This window comes from Mastigoproctus giganteus, chromosome 9 (genome assembly GCF_048544385.1).
Source record: "Mastigoproctus giganteus isolate SK-2022 chromosome 9, ASM4854438v1, whole genome shotgun sequence".
In the NCBI taxonomy this organism is placed as follows: Eukaryota; Metazoa; Arthropoda; class Arachnida; order Uropygi; family Thelyphonidae; genus Mastigoproctus; species Mastigoproctus giganteus.
In genome coordinates, this window is record NC_143583.1 from 106,028,244 (window position 1) to 106,044,843 (window position 16,600).

Below are 16,600 nucleotides of genomic sequence, written 5' to 3' on the forward strand. Positions count from 1 at the left end.
ATTATATAGATTATAATTAACTTATAACTTTACAAACATAATGGTATAGCATAACAAACAGCTAAAACTTGATAATGTAATACATATAATGTAAACTCGATATCACAAATATATATATATTCAATAATGCAAACTTATTATTATTATTAGCCATATGGTGCAAGGAAGCCTGAGGCTTATGCTGCACCAGCCAAAAAAAAAAAAAAAAAATTGAGTACAGCGAGAGAGAGAGAGAGAGAGAGAGAGAGAGAGAGAGAGAGAGAGAGAGAGAGAGAGAGAGAGAGAGAGAGAGAGAGAGAGAGAGAGAGAGAGAGAAGTAGGAGGGAATCACCAAAAAGGATGAATCCAGCTCAGGACCCCGGGTGTGCCAAGCCCATACTCACCAGATGTGAGCCCCTGGGGTTAATTTGATAGCATAATATGTATTATTGCTGCATAATGGGCACATAGTTTTATTATTGCATTTAAGTATTTGATGTTTGAGGATCTATCTATAATGTGACATGATATGGCCAAGGAGGATGTCTTTCTGTGTGTTCAATGTAAAGAGTGTGAAGATATTAGAAATTAACTCAGAATTCTTATGGATGTTTATGAGAGCTTGAAGAACAGGGTTGTTGCAGCAAAGGAATTAAATTTGGGGCCCATCAAGTTCACAACTGCCCACCTCAAAGACAGCTTTCACTTGTGCATCAGACAACAGAGCAGCAACCCCAAGGCAGAATGTGCTGGTCCAAAAGGTGGTATTTACTGTCGGTAACCCTATTGTCAAGGAAATGAGAAATATATTGTGCAAAAAGGATGGGTGGAATAGTACCAAGGTATGTCTGTCAGGTGCAAAAGTTGATGATGTAAAGCAGATATCATCTTCTAAGGGAAATAAAATGTGATACTGTTGTACATGTTAGCACTAATGGCATTAACATAGGAGATCTAAGGACTTACTTAACAAGCACAAGGCAGTGTTGAGAAAAAAATCATGAGTTAGGGTTAAATCTGAAGGTGACTGAAATTCATGGCCAGACATGACAAGAAGGAGTACATGATGAGAGCTTTGTCAATCAATTTGTGGTTTGGAATTGCTCTCAGCATAGTCCATGTTTGTTAACAGGAAAGACTTTCACTATATAATTTCTAGTAATGACCGACAGACTGGTTTAAGTTAAACTTTATTAAAATAAATAGATATATGCATAAATAAAATACTAAAACAGATATAAACTAAGAGCTTTAAAAGAAATAAAATTCATAAAAGCATTAAAATATATATAAATAATAAAATAGTCTCTTCATCAGCTGGTTGGTGAATGGTGTACCGAGTATACATATACATTGAGTAAAATAACAGAAGCTGACTGGGCATGATCGTTTACAGGGATGGGATACACTTAAATAGAAAGGGTACAAGAATATTTGCTGATGCTATCAAGGCAGTAAGAAGTTCAGAAAATTGATGGCTTGATGGGTTCATTTGATTCTTGTACTGCATCTACTGGAACATAGAGTGGGCTGGAAAGCAAGGTGTCATCAGGGGATTTCAAGTCCTGCCATGGATCACATCACAGAACAAGTAAATACATGGGCTGTATTAGGGTAACTAAAAGTACGAATAGGATAGGTGCATGTGTGCTTGCAGATATATCAATGCTAGGAGCAGAGTAAATAAATTTTATGAATTTGAAATGCTGGGCTAGTCATCAAATGCAGACATTGTGAGGAAACCAGAGATATGGTATCACTCAGATATAAGGGAAGCAGAATTTGAATATGGAGTACAATGTGTACAGAAAAGACAGACAGGACAAGAGGGGTGAGGTTATGCTCTCAGTTTAGAAGTACATAAAATCTAAGGCAGTGCATCCAGTTGACTTGGGTGGTCAGTGCAATGTTGAATCAATTTGGTGTGATATAAACACTGGCAAAGCAAACTAGCAAAACTCAACACGTTGGACAGACAACTTGTAAAACCAATACCCGCTGTTGTAATATTAGCAGGTCTCAGTTACACAAGTTGTTTGTCCAACATGTCGTAGTATCAAGTTCTAACACAACAGAATTTATGTAATGTTTTTTATATGATGTCAGTGGCACTAGCAAAACACTTGTTGATTTATTGGATGTCTACAGCAGCATGTTAGAGGCAACAAGAGGGAGCAGTACCTTTGATCTGATTATCAGCAGTGATTCTTCATGCATTAAGAATCTGCAGATAAAAGAACCACTAGGTGGCAGTGATCATAGTGTATCAATGTGGGAATTTAGTTAAAGATTTAACTACCAACAAGGGTACAGGGAAGAGTTTTTTGCTTTTTCAAGGTAGACTAGAGTGTTCTCAAGCAGTTTTTAAATTCTATACAGTGGGATTAACCAATAATGTTACCAACAACAAATTCTAAACGGAAGCATTCAGGGAAATAATCATAGAAGCTTTCCTTACCAACTAAGAAATGCTGTTCAAGACTTAGACCTAAAAGGATGTCTAGGGTAGATAAAAATTAGTCTATAATGAAGTCACAAAGGAGGTTAGGCAAGCCAAAGCAAATTATAAGAAATCTTTGACAAATGATGCAAAGTAAAACAGCAAAAACTTCATTACTTATGTAAACACTAGAAAGAACGGGATGAATCACATAGGTCCATTTAATATTGATGGTTTAACTGTTGATGATCTTGACAAACTGAATACATATTTTGCATCTACATTCACACATGAAGAATTAGCATTAGTAAAGCCACATGAAAGCAAGCTTATATATTAGCATCAGCCAAAAAAAAAAAAAAAAACCCTCATTTCACCCATCCACTCACTCCAAATGTTTGTTTAGTTTTGCCTTGAATCTATTTAAGCTATCAACATCTACAATGACAGATGGACGTTTGTTCCAGCAATCAACCACCTACTGGCTAAAGGCAAACTTATGCACATCTATGCTACAACTGCCTTTCCTCAATTTGAATTTATGCCCTCTCCGGCGATTATTCTGAGCAAGAAGAAGAATCCCACCATTGAGCATGCTCAACCCATTCAAGGCTTTACACACCTCAATTAGATCACCTTGCAGGTGCCTAGTCTCCAGACACTGCAATTTGCAAGACTTAAGCCTTTCTTTGTAAGAGCAACATTTTGTTTCATTCATTAATCTTGTTGCCCTTCTTTATACTTGTTTCAGCAGCTCTACATCCTTCTTAAAATGAGGCCTTTAGACCTGTACTCAAAGTGTGGCTGACCATTGCCTTATACAAGGGGATAATCACCTCCTTATCCCTGCTAGAAAAATTCCTGTATATCATTGACAAGACACCATGAACTACTCTTGCAAACCGTCTGCACTGCTAAGAAAACTTCATATCTGCCTGCACAATTACCCCTAGGTCCTTTTCATTCACTACCACTGTCAAGTGTAGTACAAGTACCACAGTTGATACGTTATTCCAACTTTTCTAGATCCTGTTGCAGCAATGTACTGTCATTAGTGTCATTAACATCCCTGCCGACCTTCGTATCAGCAAACTTGCCTAATATACAATCATCAATATCATTAATAAATACAAAAAACAACAATGGACCCAACATTGAACCCTGGGGGACTGAACTAATAACATTAGTCCACAAAGAGCAGTGTCCATTGATTATCACTCTGTATTCTCCCACTCAACCATTCCTTTATCCATAGCAGCAGTCTTCCACGTGCAACAGTATCAAAAGCCTTTCTAAGATCCAAATATATGTTATCAAAATTAGTCTTTGCATCCAGTTCCTTTGTAACCACATCATAATCTCCAATCAAATTGGTTAAACAAGACTTCCCCTTAAAAACCCCATGCTGTGTCTGAACTATAACTGAAGTCTTGTCTAGATGATCCTGCAATGCTTCTTTAATCAGTGATTCCATTAATTTCCCTAGAACAGAAGTTAAACTAATAGGTGTGTAATTACTTGTGTCTCCCTTTGATCCTCCTTTGTGAATTGGGGTCACATTTGCACATCTCCAGTCCATGGGTACCTCCCCTGAATCCAAAGAAGCTGTCATAATTATGGCTAAGGGTTTGCTTACTTCCTTTGCTGCCTCCTTTAATATAACTGGATAGATTCCATTTACCCCGTGTGCCTTAATTATGTTTATCTTCAACAATTTCTCCTCCATTTTACTCTAAGTTATTACAAACTCATCTAGCTCACTGCCAGAGTTTAATTCATCTCGGCATTCCCCTCCCTGAATAACTCCTCATGTGTGAATGTAGATGCAAAATACTCATTTAGTTTGTTAGCTACCTGAGCAGGATCATCAACAGTTGAACCATCGATATCAAGTGGACCAATCTGATTCATCCCCTTCCTTCTAGAGTTTACATAAGTATAGAACTCTTTGCTGTTTTTCTTTGCATCCTTTGCCAAAGATTTCTCGTAATATTTGGCTATTGTGTATAAGTTTCTGGCATCCCCCTCCCCCCATACTTCTCCTTCAACCCATGCACGGTACTAATTACTATAGGTTTTGATACCTTTCGTGTTTGGGGTTTTCATAAAAAAAAAAAAAAAAAAAACATTTTTCATTTTGCTTTCTTGAGCCCTTAATTTTCTTCTAGTGTTCTTCGGATGAGATCAACATTGAACTAGCATATTTCTTTTTTTATGTGCTTTCTTATAATCTTGCACATTTCTACATATTCTACCTTGCTTCTTATATTGCCACGTTGCTTCATTTCTCGTTGCTTTTTCACCATGGTTTAATATTCTGGTTGGTTTATTCTTGTTTTACAGTAGGCGCAAGGTATAAGCAGTGTCTACAATAATCTCAATGACTTTGTCATTATCGGGTGAAATATCGAAGTCAGGAAGGTCTCGTAGCACACAAAAACAATTGGGCAGCTCTAGTTGAAAGTTTTGATGATTTTTCAATATTTGTTTACTGTCGGACATCTTCAATATAGTGGACTAGACCAATTTCTTTTGTTCTTTCCTGCAATCAATTTTAATATTTGCTTTCAATAACTGATAGTTACTTCCAACATTAAAATGGTTCAAGACTAACTCTTGCAGACTACTCTAACAGTCAGTAAATAGCATTTTATTGTTTGTCAGTATGAAGTCAATTTTAAGGCTTTTCCAAGAACCGGTTGATAATGACATTTGAAGAGAACAGCGACTATTTAGCTTAACATCACAGCAAGCAATTCTTTCGTTAATGCTTTCTATTTTTATGATTGAATCTGTTAGTCTTTTGTTGATCAGGAACTCAATTCCACAAAACACTGTCCATTATTTCTTCCTTTGTAGTACGGCCAATGTCCACCTTCTAGTTTGACCAAATTTTCACTTCTCTTTCAAATCTCACATAATGCTAATACTAACATTTACCTTAATCAATACATTTAAAGCCTTAAACAATACAATTGGGTCTCCTTGCAGGTGCCTAGTTTCCAGATGCTACAATTGCCTTTCCTGAAAAGAGTACCTCTTTGTTCTCCTCACATGGAGCTAAATGATGGTGTAATAAATGAGAGCAAAGTGGAGGAGAAATTGTTGAAGTTAAACATAAGAAAGACACCTGGGGTAGATGGGATCTATCCAGTTATATTAAAGGAGGCAGCAAAGGAAGTAGGCAAATCCTTAGTACAATTATGATAGCTTCCTTGGACTCAGAGGAAATCTCTATGGACCGGAGATTTCCTCTGAGTCCAATGTGCAAATGTGACCCCAATTCACAAAGGGGGGGGATCAAATGATGATATGAGTAATTACAAATCTGTTCCAGTGAAATTAATGGAGGCATTGCTTAAAGAATCACTGTAGGATCATCTACACAAGACTGCAGTTACAGTTTTAGCATGGGTTTGTTAAGGGGAAGTCTTGTCTGACCAATTTGATTGGATACTGTGATGTGGTCACAAAGAAACTGGATGCAAAAAATAATTTTGATATCATATATTTGGATTTTAGGAAAGCTTTTGATACTATTCCACGAGGAAGACTGCTGTACAGATTGGAGCAGTAAACATTAAGGGCAAGTTGCTGCTATGAATAGGGTGATGATTGAGTGCGAGAAGCCTGAGAGTGGTAATCAATTGACACTGCTCTTCATGGACTAATGTTATTAGTGGAGTTCCCCAGAGTTCAGTGTTGGACCCATTGTTGTATTCTGTATTTATAAATGATATTGATGAAGGTATATCAGGTTTAATGTGCAAGTTTGCAGACGATATAAAGGTTGGCAGAGTTGTTGTACACTACTGCAACAGGATCTAGAAAGTACACTACACTGTACACACTGCAACAGGATCTAGAAAAAAGTTGAGCAGATGGGCTGAGATGTTGAAACTGACATTTAACATTGACAAATGTAAAGTACTGCATATGGGTAGCAGTAACCCCAGGTGCCTCCATAGCCAGGTGGGCAGGAGCACAGTACGAAGCACACGCTTCTTGATTAGACCGGTGTTCGAGCCAGTGACCACCAAATACGAGAGATGCGGAAAGGTCAGGGAATGACCCCCGCATATCCCCGGAGCAATATGGCCTTAGTTGCTAATGCTCCTAAAAATCAAATAACAACAATAACAACAACAGTAACTCCAGAGTAAGTATCAACTGTGTGATACTACACTCAGGGTAGTGGAGAATGAAAAATACCTAGGGGTAATTACGCAGTCAGATATGAAATTTTCTGAGCAGTGCAGATAGTCTGCAAGGGGAAGTACCCATGGACTGAAGATGTGCAAATGTGACCCCAATTCACAAAGGAGGATCAAAGGGCGACACAAGTAATTAGAGACCTGTTAGTTTAACTTCTGTTCCTGGAAAATTAATGGAGGCACTGGTTAAAGAAGCACTGCAGGATCATCTAGACAAGACTTCAGTTATAGCTCAGACACAGCATGGTTTTGTTAAGGGGAAGTCTTCCCTGACCAATTTGATTGGATACTATGATGCAGTCACAAAAGAACTGGATGCAGGGAATAACTTTGATATTATATACTTGGATCTTAGAAAGGCTTTTGATACTGTTGCACACGGAAGACTGCTGAACAAATTGGAGCAGTGTGGCATTGGAGGCAAATTGCTGCTATGGATAAAGGGGTGGTTGAGGGGGAGAAGACAGAGAGTGGTAATCAATGGACACTGCTCATCGTGGACTAATGTTATTAGTGGAGTCCCTCAGGGTTCAGTTTTCGGTCCATTATTGTTTTCTGTATTTATAAATGATACTGATGATAGTGTATCAAGCTTAATGTCCAAGTTTGCAGACGATACGAAGGTTGGCAGGATTGTCAAGGACACTACTGACACTATGCTACTTCAACAGGATCTGGAAAGGTTGAGCAGATGGGCTTCGAGGTGGCAAATGAAGTTTAACATTGACAAATGTAAAGTACTACATATGGGAAACAGCAACCCCAGAGCAACGTATCAACTCTGTGGTACTACACTGACAGTGGTACAGAATGAAAGGGACCTGGGGGTGGGTGTGCAGGCAGATATGAAGTTTTCTGAGCAGTGCAGACGGGCTGCAAGAGTAGCTCATGGTGTATTGTCGATGACATATAGAAATTTTTCTAGCAGGGATAAGGAGGTGATTATTCCCTTGTATAAGGCAATGGTCAGGCCACACCTAGAGTGCTGTATATAGGTCTGGAGGCCTCATTTCAAGAAGGATGTAGAGATGCTGGAATGAGTACAGAGAAGGGCAACAAGATTAGTGAATGGAACAAAGGGGTGCTCTTACGAAGAAAAGCTTAAGTTTTGCAAATTACAGTGTCTGGGGACTAGGCACCAGCGAGGTGATCTGATAGAGGTGTTAAAGCCTTGAATGGTTTGAGCATGCTCAATGCTGATGGGATTCTTCCTCTAGTTCAGAATAATCACCTGAGAGGGCATAAATTCAAATTGAGAAAAGACAGATGTAGGATAGACGTGAGGAAATTTGCCTTTAGCCAGCGGGTGGTTGGATGGTGGAATAGACTTCCATCCCTTGTCGTGAAAGTTAATAGCCTAAATAAGTTTAAGGCTCAGCTGGACAGGTATTTCGAACGAACAGAGGGGTGAAGTGGAAGTGGTTATTTTTTTATTTATTTTTATTTTTTTATTTTTTGGCTGATGCTGCATAAGCTTGCTTTCTTGCATCAAATGACTCTACTAATTCTAATGCTAATACTGTATAAAGATCTAGAGGCCTCATTTTAAGAAGGAATTAGAGCTGCTGGAATGAGTACAGAGAAGAGCAATGAGATTGGTGAATGGAACAAAGGGTTGCTGTTACCAAGAAAGGCTTAAGTTGTGCAAATTGCAGCATCTGGAGACTAGGCACCTGAGAGGTGATCTGATTGAGGTGTATAAGACCTTGAGCAGGTTGAACAAACTCGATGCTGATGGGATTCTTTCTCTTGCTGAGACTGCGAAACTGAGGGGGCATAGATTCAAATTGAGGAAAGACAGTTGTAGAATAGATGTGTGGAAATTTGCCTTTAGCCAGAGGGTGGTTGATCACTGGAACAAACTTCCATCTGTTGTAGTGGAGGTCAACAACTTAAATAAGTTCAAGGCAGAACTAGAGAAACATTTGGAGTGAATGGATGAGTGAAATGTGAAGGGTGGTTTTTTTTTTTTTTTTTTTTTTTTTTTGGCTGATGCTGTATAAGCTTGCTTTCTTGCATCATTCATATGCCTCCACTAATGCTAATCTCGTTGTTCTTCTCTGCATCCTTTCAACAGATCCAAATTCTTTCCTAAAATGACAGCTTAAGATCTGCATGCAGTAATCAAGATTATGCCTAAGCACTGCCTTATACAAAGGAATAATCACCTGCTTGCTACTGCTGGCAAAATTCCTGTACATCACTGACAAATCTCCATGAGCTGTTCTAGCAGCCTGTCTGCACTGCTCAGAGAACTACACATCTGATTGCACAATTGTACCCATTTCTTTTCATATGTTTGAGAGATTACTGCTACCCAAATGCAGCACCTTGCATTTATCCTTGTTAAATTTCAATTGCCACTTCTCAGCCCATCTGTCTAATTTCTCTAGATCTTGTTGTAGCATACCTTGATTTCTGTCATTAATCACGTTACCAACTTTTATATCATCAACTTAGACATTGAATTTAATTTACTTTCATTAATATTTAAAAAATATTAAAAATAATAAGAAGCTCATCACTGAATCCCAAGGGTGATCACTAATAATATTTGTCTGAGATGAGCAGTGCCCATTAATAACTATTCTGTTTCTCAACTATTGCACTATCCATAGAGTAACTTGTCACTAATGCCCTACTGCTCCAATCAGTATTACTAGTGTAAAATGATGATGCAAGAAAGTATGTTTATAAAATATAAGTAAAAAAAAAAAACACAAAAAACTAGACTTCTATCATCCATACCCCCTCATAAGAATTCGTCTAGTTCTTCCTTAAATTTATTCAAACCATCCACTGCTGCAACAACAGATCAAAGTTTGTTCCAACAGTCAACCACCCACTGATTAAAAGAAAACTTCCCCACATCCATCCTGTAGCCATTCTTCTTCAACTTTAATTTAGTATTCATTTAGCTCCAAGTTATTCATGTGTGAATGCATATGCAAAATATTTATTCATTTTGTTAGAAACCTGAAAAGGATCATCAATAATTATTTCATTCATATCTAGTGGACCGATGTAGATAATTTCTTTCCTTCTAGTGTTAAAATAAACAAAGAATCCTTTGCTACTTTTCTTCACATTCTTAGCCAAAGACATCATGTCATCTGACTTAGCAGCAACTTGTGATTAGTGACTTGACTTTAGACTAATTTGTACTTGGAGTAGGTTTATGTCTTCTGAAAATTTTAATCATCTCATGGATTTTTAATCTCTTAGTTGATATAAAAAGCCTAGTAGCTTCCACAATTACTTTCTCAAATACTTCCCAGTTAGAATTTTCAGTCAGTAACATCATCAGTCATTCCCCACCAAAAATAATTTTAATTGATTAGTTAATTAATTTCACAAATATGATCATGATTTTCTGAGAAATTTATTAATTTTTATGACCATTGTGGTCACCTTTATGAAAGGTGACTTAAACTTGGTATTTCACCTTTCATAAAGGTGAAATATTAAGTTTAAAGTTTATTAGTTCAGTAAACTAAGTTTAAGGTTTAGGTTTAAGTTCTTCACTGGGATTAGCAAATTTAATAAGAGTACTGAGGCAGCTTATGCCTTTGTGTAATTTAACTTTTTCTTCTATAATTTCTTCTTATTTTTCTTCACTTTCCAATTCACCCTTGAAATGCTGCTGCTCTTTCCTCTTCTGTCACCATATGATATTCAGTCTCATCTTCCTCTAGCCATACTCTTACATCTCCAAAATTAATATCTTTTCTGCAGCTGCTGTGCAATGCATTTGTACACTCTTCATTGTCAATTCTGACTAATCAAGGATGGCCAACCTTTTTCTGCAGCATGCTGCATATTATGGTGGAAATGCATTACATGTTGTCTAGGGATGGATTCAGAAGCTACTGGAATCAAGAAACCCCTCCCCCACCCTTTCTAATGAATTGCTTGGTGCCACCAAATGTTTTTGCTAACTACGTAAAGGAATTTTATGTTAATCACTTGTAATAAAAAAAATTACATAACTTTATTTATAAAATAAATATAGGTTAATAAATAAATATTCATACTTAGAATATTATAGGGTGTTCGCCAATGCCCCTATTTATCGGCACTAAATTAATACAAAGTGATAAATATGAACAAGGTGAAAAATATGCACTGTAGTTCCTGTCATATTGAAACCCAATTCATTATTTCTGACAATAAAAGTGGAATTTAAAATGTATGTGTTTAGCTTTGTTTCTGATGTTTCAAATTGGCTGTATAATTATTTACACAATTTTTCTCACATCAAGAAATGTGCCACTAAGAAGTGTACCACACATGATAAAAGTGGCATATGCTGTGGTTTTGCCACTCCTGATCTAAATCAATAAAAACATCATTTCAGTTCTTATTTTTTAAAAATGTCTTTTATAAATAAAACAAATAAAAATTAAAACATTAAAAGAATGACAAGGCTGTCCGAATTACAGCTGTCCAGTTAGCAGGTCCAAGCTAGTGAGGTTTTACTAATTTAATAAATTAGGTCATCTAGGATCTAAAAATATTTTTTAAAGTGAAGTTTTTATTAAAATGTCATTTGTTTAAAACAGGATTTTACTGTATATCTCACTCATATATAAAATTATACGAACACATTCAATAGAAAAAATATATATAATGAATAATAATTATAGATAAAAATCATAAATGAACATTGTATTAATAATTTTGAAATCATTTCAGGTCAAACAGTTTGATACCAAAACATTTCAGTTTTGTTATAAAACTGAATATTTATTTTAATACTGATTAAGATCAGTGATGACCAACTGGGAGGCTGCTGTCATTGTCAGTTTCTAAATAGACTGCATGTGTATTACATTTAAATATTTTATATTTTATAGTATAAACCAGAGCTGTTATGCTCAATACGTTCTACGTTGATATCAATATTTGTAAAAGAATAAGAAAAGTTTACCTCAATATGATATGTAGAATACTTCCCTATGATACTCTCCAGAAATTAAATTGAATATAACAATTACAGTAAAAAATTAAATTGAAAACAATTAAAAAACCAACTGAATGCAATTAAAAATTAAGTAAAAAATTAACTAAAAGAATTTAAAGTAAATTTTGCAAAACAATTTTCCTTCCTGAAGCTGACAATGCTTTTCGGCCATATGTCGTGATCACAGGAATGAAAATTATGGAATATGTGTGAGCATGAATCTTAAATAGGGATTATTTATCTTTGCACATGTGCACAAAAGACCACGAATCAGAGATTAGATTTCTGCAATTAATAGTCTTGTGTAATAATGTTGGACACTAACTATTTTGGCCTCATTAAATAAAAAAGTGTTTTTCATCAACAGCACAAAAGGCTAATTCTGATGCTGCTGAACAAGCACAAACTGAGGACACATGATGTTTAACACAAAATTTCAAAAATCGCAATCACTGCAAGGAGATTGCAACTCGCGGTGATTGCGACTTGTCTTATCAAAGAATCTACATGGTTCCCTCTGAATTTTCGTGTTAAACAGCACACGTCCTCAGTTCGTGCTTCTCATTCAGGAGTGAGAGATTTAGCCTTTCATGCCATTAATGAAAAACATACTTTTTTAATTAACGAGACCAAATTAATTAGTGTCCAACATAATTATATGAGACTTAATAGCAGAAACAGTCGAAATTAAATCACAGGAGAATTCTGTTAACGTTCGCCGTCCATATCTAATCTCCAATTTGTGGTCTTTTACGCGCATGCGCGAAGATAAATAATCCCTATTTAAGATTCATGCTCACACATATCCCGTAATTTTCATTCCTGTGATCACGACATATGGTCGAAAAGCATTGTCAGAAGGTAAATCGTTTTGCAAAATTTATATTCAATTCTTTTAGTTAATTTTTTACTTAATTTTTAATTGTGTTCAATTGATTTTTTTAAAATTGTTTTCAATTTATTTTTTACTGTAATGTTATATTCGTTTTAATTTCTGAGAGTATCATATGGCAGTGTTCTACATATATCATATTGAGATAAACTTCTCTTATTCTTTTACAAATTTATTTTTTATATATTATTAATTCTTACAAGGTTTGATCAGAGAGTCTGGCAAATTTTGCAAAATATAAATTTTATGATATATGTTTACATTGTCAACATTCTCAATATAATTTCTTTTTTTAGCCACACACTTGTTTCCTCATGATTTCCACTGATCAAAACATTTTGGAAGTCCTCTTTTGTGAATGCTTTTAGGCAGTCTGTCATGTTTCACTGGATTTCTTCAACTCAAACTGTTTCCCTTTCATGTCCTGCTTAATTCTGAGAATAGCCAGAAGTCAAATGAAGGTGAATAAGGTGTTGTGGAAGGCATGACAAGAAGTAGTTCAGTTTGTTTTGTAAGTCAAAAATGATAATAACTGTCACTTGCCATCTGGCAAGTGACTGTTATGCAGTGCATTGTTACAGTGACGGGGCTAACCATTTCGACATTTTTCAGGTCATTTATTGTAAAATTGAGTCTCTCAACAATTTTAAACCCTCTTGGTTTGTTTGTTATTTGATTTTTAGGAGCATTAGCAACTAAGGCCATATTGCTCCGGGGATATGTGGTGGTCATTACCTGCCCTTTCTGCATCTTCCATATTTGGTGGTCATGGGCTCGAACCCCGGTCTAAACCCTCTTGGTAGCAGACTGCATTAACAGTGACATCTCGTAAAATGAATTCTGATAACACCATTCCTTCATTGTCAAAAAATGCAATCATCATGATTTCACATGTTAATTTGACTGCCATGCTTTTTTGGCCTTGGTTATGATGTCACTGTTTTTCACTGGGAATTTTGAACTTTGGCATAGGAACTATATCCACAACCCGAAACTGATCAGCCATTATAATTTTTATTAGGAATGCAGCATTCCAACACAATTTGCTCAAACAAACCAGATGAAATGATGCCGTCTTTGACCTCAAGTGAGAATGTGCGGAACAAATTTTGTACTCACTCACTTCATGCCAAATCTTCGGTCAAAATGCCTGGATTGAAACAAATGAAAGAGTAGTCTCCTCAGAAATTTCTCAAATTGTCAGTCATTGCTCTGGTTAGTGATAATGCAGGTTACATTGTTTTGATCATTTAAGGATATTCAAAGTGACTGCTTCTTTCTTCATATTCAAATGAAAATTTTCCCTCAGAAAGCCTTTGAAACTACTCAAAAGCTGTTTTTTTTAATAGCATCATTTCAATTAATTGTAATAAGCATCTACATGGTTTTCTGTGGCTGACTTTCTAAGTTTACAACAAAATTTAACATTTGAATGTTATTAAAATTTCATAATTTTCAGTAACGTGTGACAAAATGAGAAAAACAAGTTTCCATTCAAGGCAGCTTTCCACTATCCTGGAGCATAACAACACGTTAAACTTAGTCTGCATGTGCTCAAAACATATCACTGTAAGCCTTGCTCACAACCTTTTAGTTATTGATATGCATTCAAAAATCATAAGGTCATTTGCCAAACTTATTGATCAAATCTTTTACTAACTGGTTGTTAACCTTTACATAATGAGAGGGGAAGGTAGCTTTTGGGCATACATATTTTAGCTATCACTGATTTGGATAAATGGAAATATTATTATAAAAACAATACATATATGATTATATAATAACTTAAATAATGAGAAAATTTTTCTTGCCTTGCGCTCTGTTAATTTTTTCCAATTTATCAGCTTCAGATGCAAGAATTTGTGAACGCTTTTTACCTTCAGCAATATTAATTTCTGCTTCCCTAATACCTGGAGGAGGGGAGGAGAAGAACTTAGAATGCAGTCTATCATAATTTTATAAAAATAGTTAAAATTACAACAGCAATTATTTGATATAACAATATATAAGATGACCTCTGCAACCATATACTTCCCATCCACAGTCTTTCAACAATTGGGATTTTAATGTATTCATTTACAGGCACTACCAGTTGCAGAAGCAACTGTTGAAGGCAGTACCATTATTGCTGTGTATTCTTTAATCTTCTGAAGTAGTCTACTGATTTTTTGCTTTTAAGGGAACTGTCAATGCTATGATATCGAAAGCTCATCTGAAATTTTGAACACTTACAAATCATGTCAAGTATTAATTCTATGCAAAATTTTTGTTGCCGATACCAACTGCAAATAACCAAAAAAATTACTTGAAATTCTGTTAGTGGCATGCTATGAAGCTGCAATCTTGACAGCTACTGTTGAGAGACCTGAGGAATGGTGAGGTAGGGGGAAACATTTGTGCCTGACCTTTTCACCTATATAACTCAAGTGACAATTTTATATTAAAGCAAAAATTATTTTTCATCCTGGACAAGCTGCAATGCTTCTTGCTTCCTTAAGTATTAGTAGTGACAGATGATGCAAGAAAGCAAGCTTATTATTATTATTAATTATCTATATGGCGCAAGGAAGCCTAAGGCTTACGCTGCACCAGCCCAAAAAAAAAAAAAAAAAAATCAACTCTGAATTACTACCCTGAGAGAGAGAGAGAGAGAGAGAGAGAGAGAGAGAGAACAAGAGCCAGAAGTAGAAGGGAATCACCAAGAAAGAGAAGAATGATGATATCCAGCTCAGGACCTGGGTGTGCCAAGCCAGGGTCTTGAGCCGGATATATAAAACATCAGCCAAATAAAAACCCAAAACTTCCGATATCACCTGTCCATCCTCCTCTAACAATTTGTCTAGTTCTTTCTTGAATTTATTCAACTACCCAACTCTACAACACCAGATGGAAATTTGTTCCAACAATCAAATGCCTGCTGGACAAAGGCCAATTTTTGCACATCTATCCTGCAACCAGCCTTCCACAATTTGAATTTATGCCTCCGCAAATGTGTAGTCTGAGCAAGAGGAAGGATTCTATCAGCACCAAACCTACTCAATCCATTCAAAGACTTAAACACCTCAATCAGATCTTCTCGCAGGTACCTAGTCTCCAGATGCTACAATTTGCAGAACTGAAGCCTTTCCTGGTAAAAGCATCATTTTTTCATCCATTAATTTTGTTATCCTTCTCTGCATCCATTCCAACATATTCACATCCTTACTAAAATGAGCATCCATACTTGTAATCAGTACTCAAGATGTGACCTAACCATAGCCTTATACAATGGGATAATCATCTCCTGATCTATACTGGAAAAATTTACATATTACCTGTCCATCATTGACAAAACTCCATGAGCTGTGCTGGCAGCTTGATTGTGGTCATTAATTACACTGCCAATCTTTGTATCACCTGCAAACTTAGACATTCAGCCTGATATGCCTTCATCAATATCATTAATTAATACGGAAAACAACAATGAGCTCAGCACCACTCAAACATTCCTTTATCCATAGCAGTAACTTGCCCTTAATGCCACAGTGCTCCAATTTTTATAGTAGTCTTTTATGAGCAACTGTAACAAAAGCTTTTCTGAAATATAAGTATGATATTAAAATTATTTTTGTATCAAATTTCTTTCTAACTGCATCATAGTAATATAATCTGATTGGTCAAGCAAGATATAACTTAATATAACTGAATAGATCCCACCCACTCCAGGTGCATTTTTACATTTAGCTTTAATAATTTCTCTTCCACTTTCCTCTCAGTTATCACGAAATCATTCAGTTTTTTGTGATAACTTTTGGCAACTCCATCCCTAAAATATTCCTCATCTGTGAATGTAGATGCAAAATACCCATTCAGTTTGTCAGCAACCTAAGCAGGTTCATCATCATTTAACCCATGCACATCCACTGGACCAATGTGATTTAACTCCTTCCTTTTAATGTTTACATAAGTAAATAATCTTTGCTGTTTATCTATGCCAGAGATTTCTCATAATCCACCACGCTTGCTTAATCTGCTTTGTGACTTGACTGTAGAATAATTTATATGTACTATAGGATTCTATATCACCTGATAATTTACATGCTTCTCATACAATTTTCTCCCTTGCTTTTAAC

The 16,600-nt window shown here is 35.9% G+C and overlaps 1 protein-coding gene across 2 annotated transcripts in view; it reads right to left on the bottom strand.

Moving 5' to 3' along the window:
- The window catches only part of Stoml2 (stomatin like 2), a 213,702-nt gene that overhangs the window by 48,711 nt on the left and 148,391 nt on the right, over nt 1–16,600 (bottom strand). For both annotated transcript variants that reach the window (XM_090382179.1, XM_090382178.1), the window contains one exon: nt 14,300–14,398. In XM_090382179.1, coding sequence (XP_090238305.1) covers nt 14,300–14,398 — 99 coding nt within the window. The remainder of the gene's footprint in view (nt 1–14,299; nt 14,399–16,600) is intronic.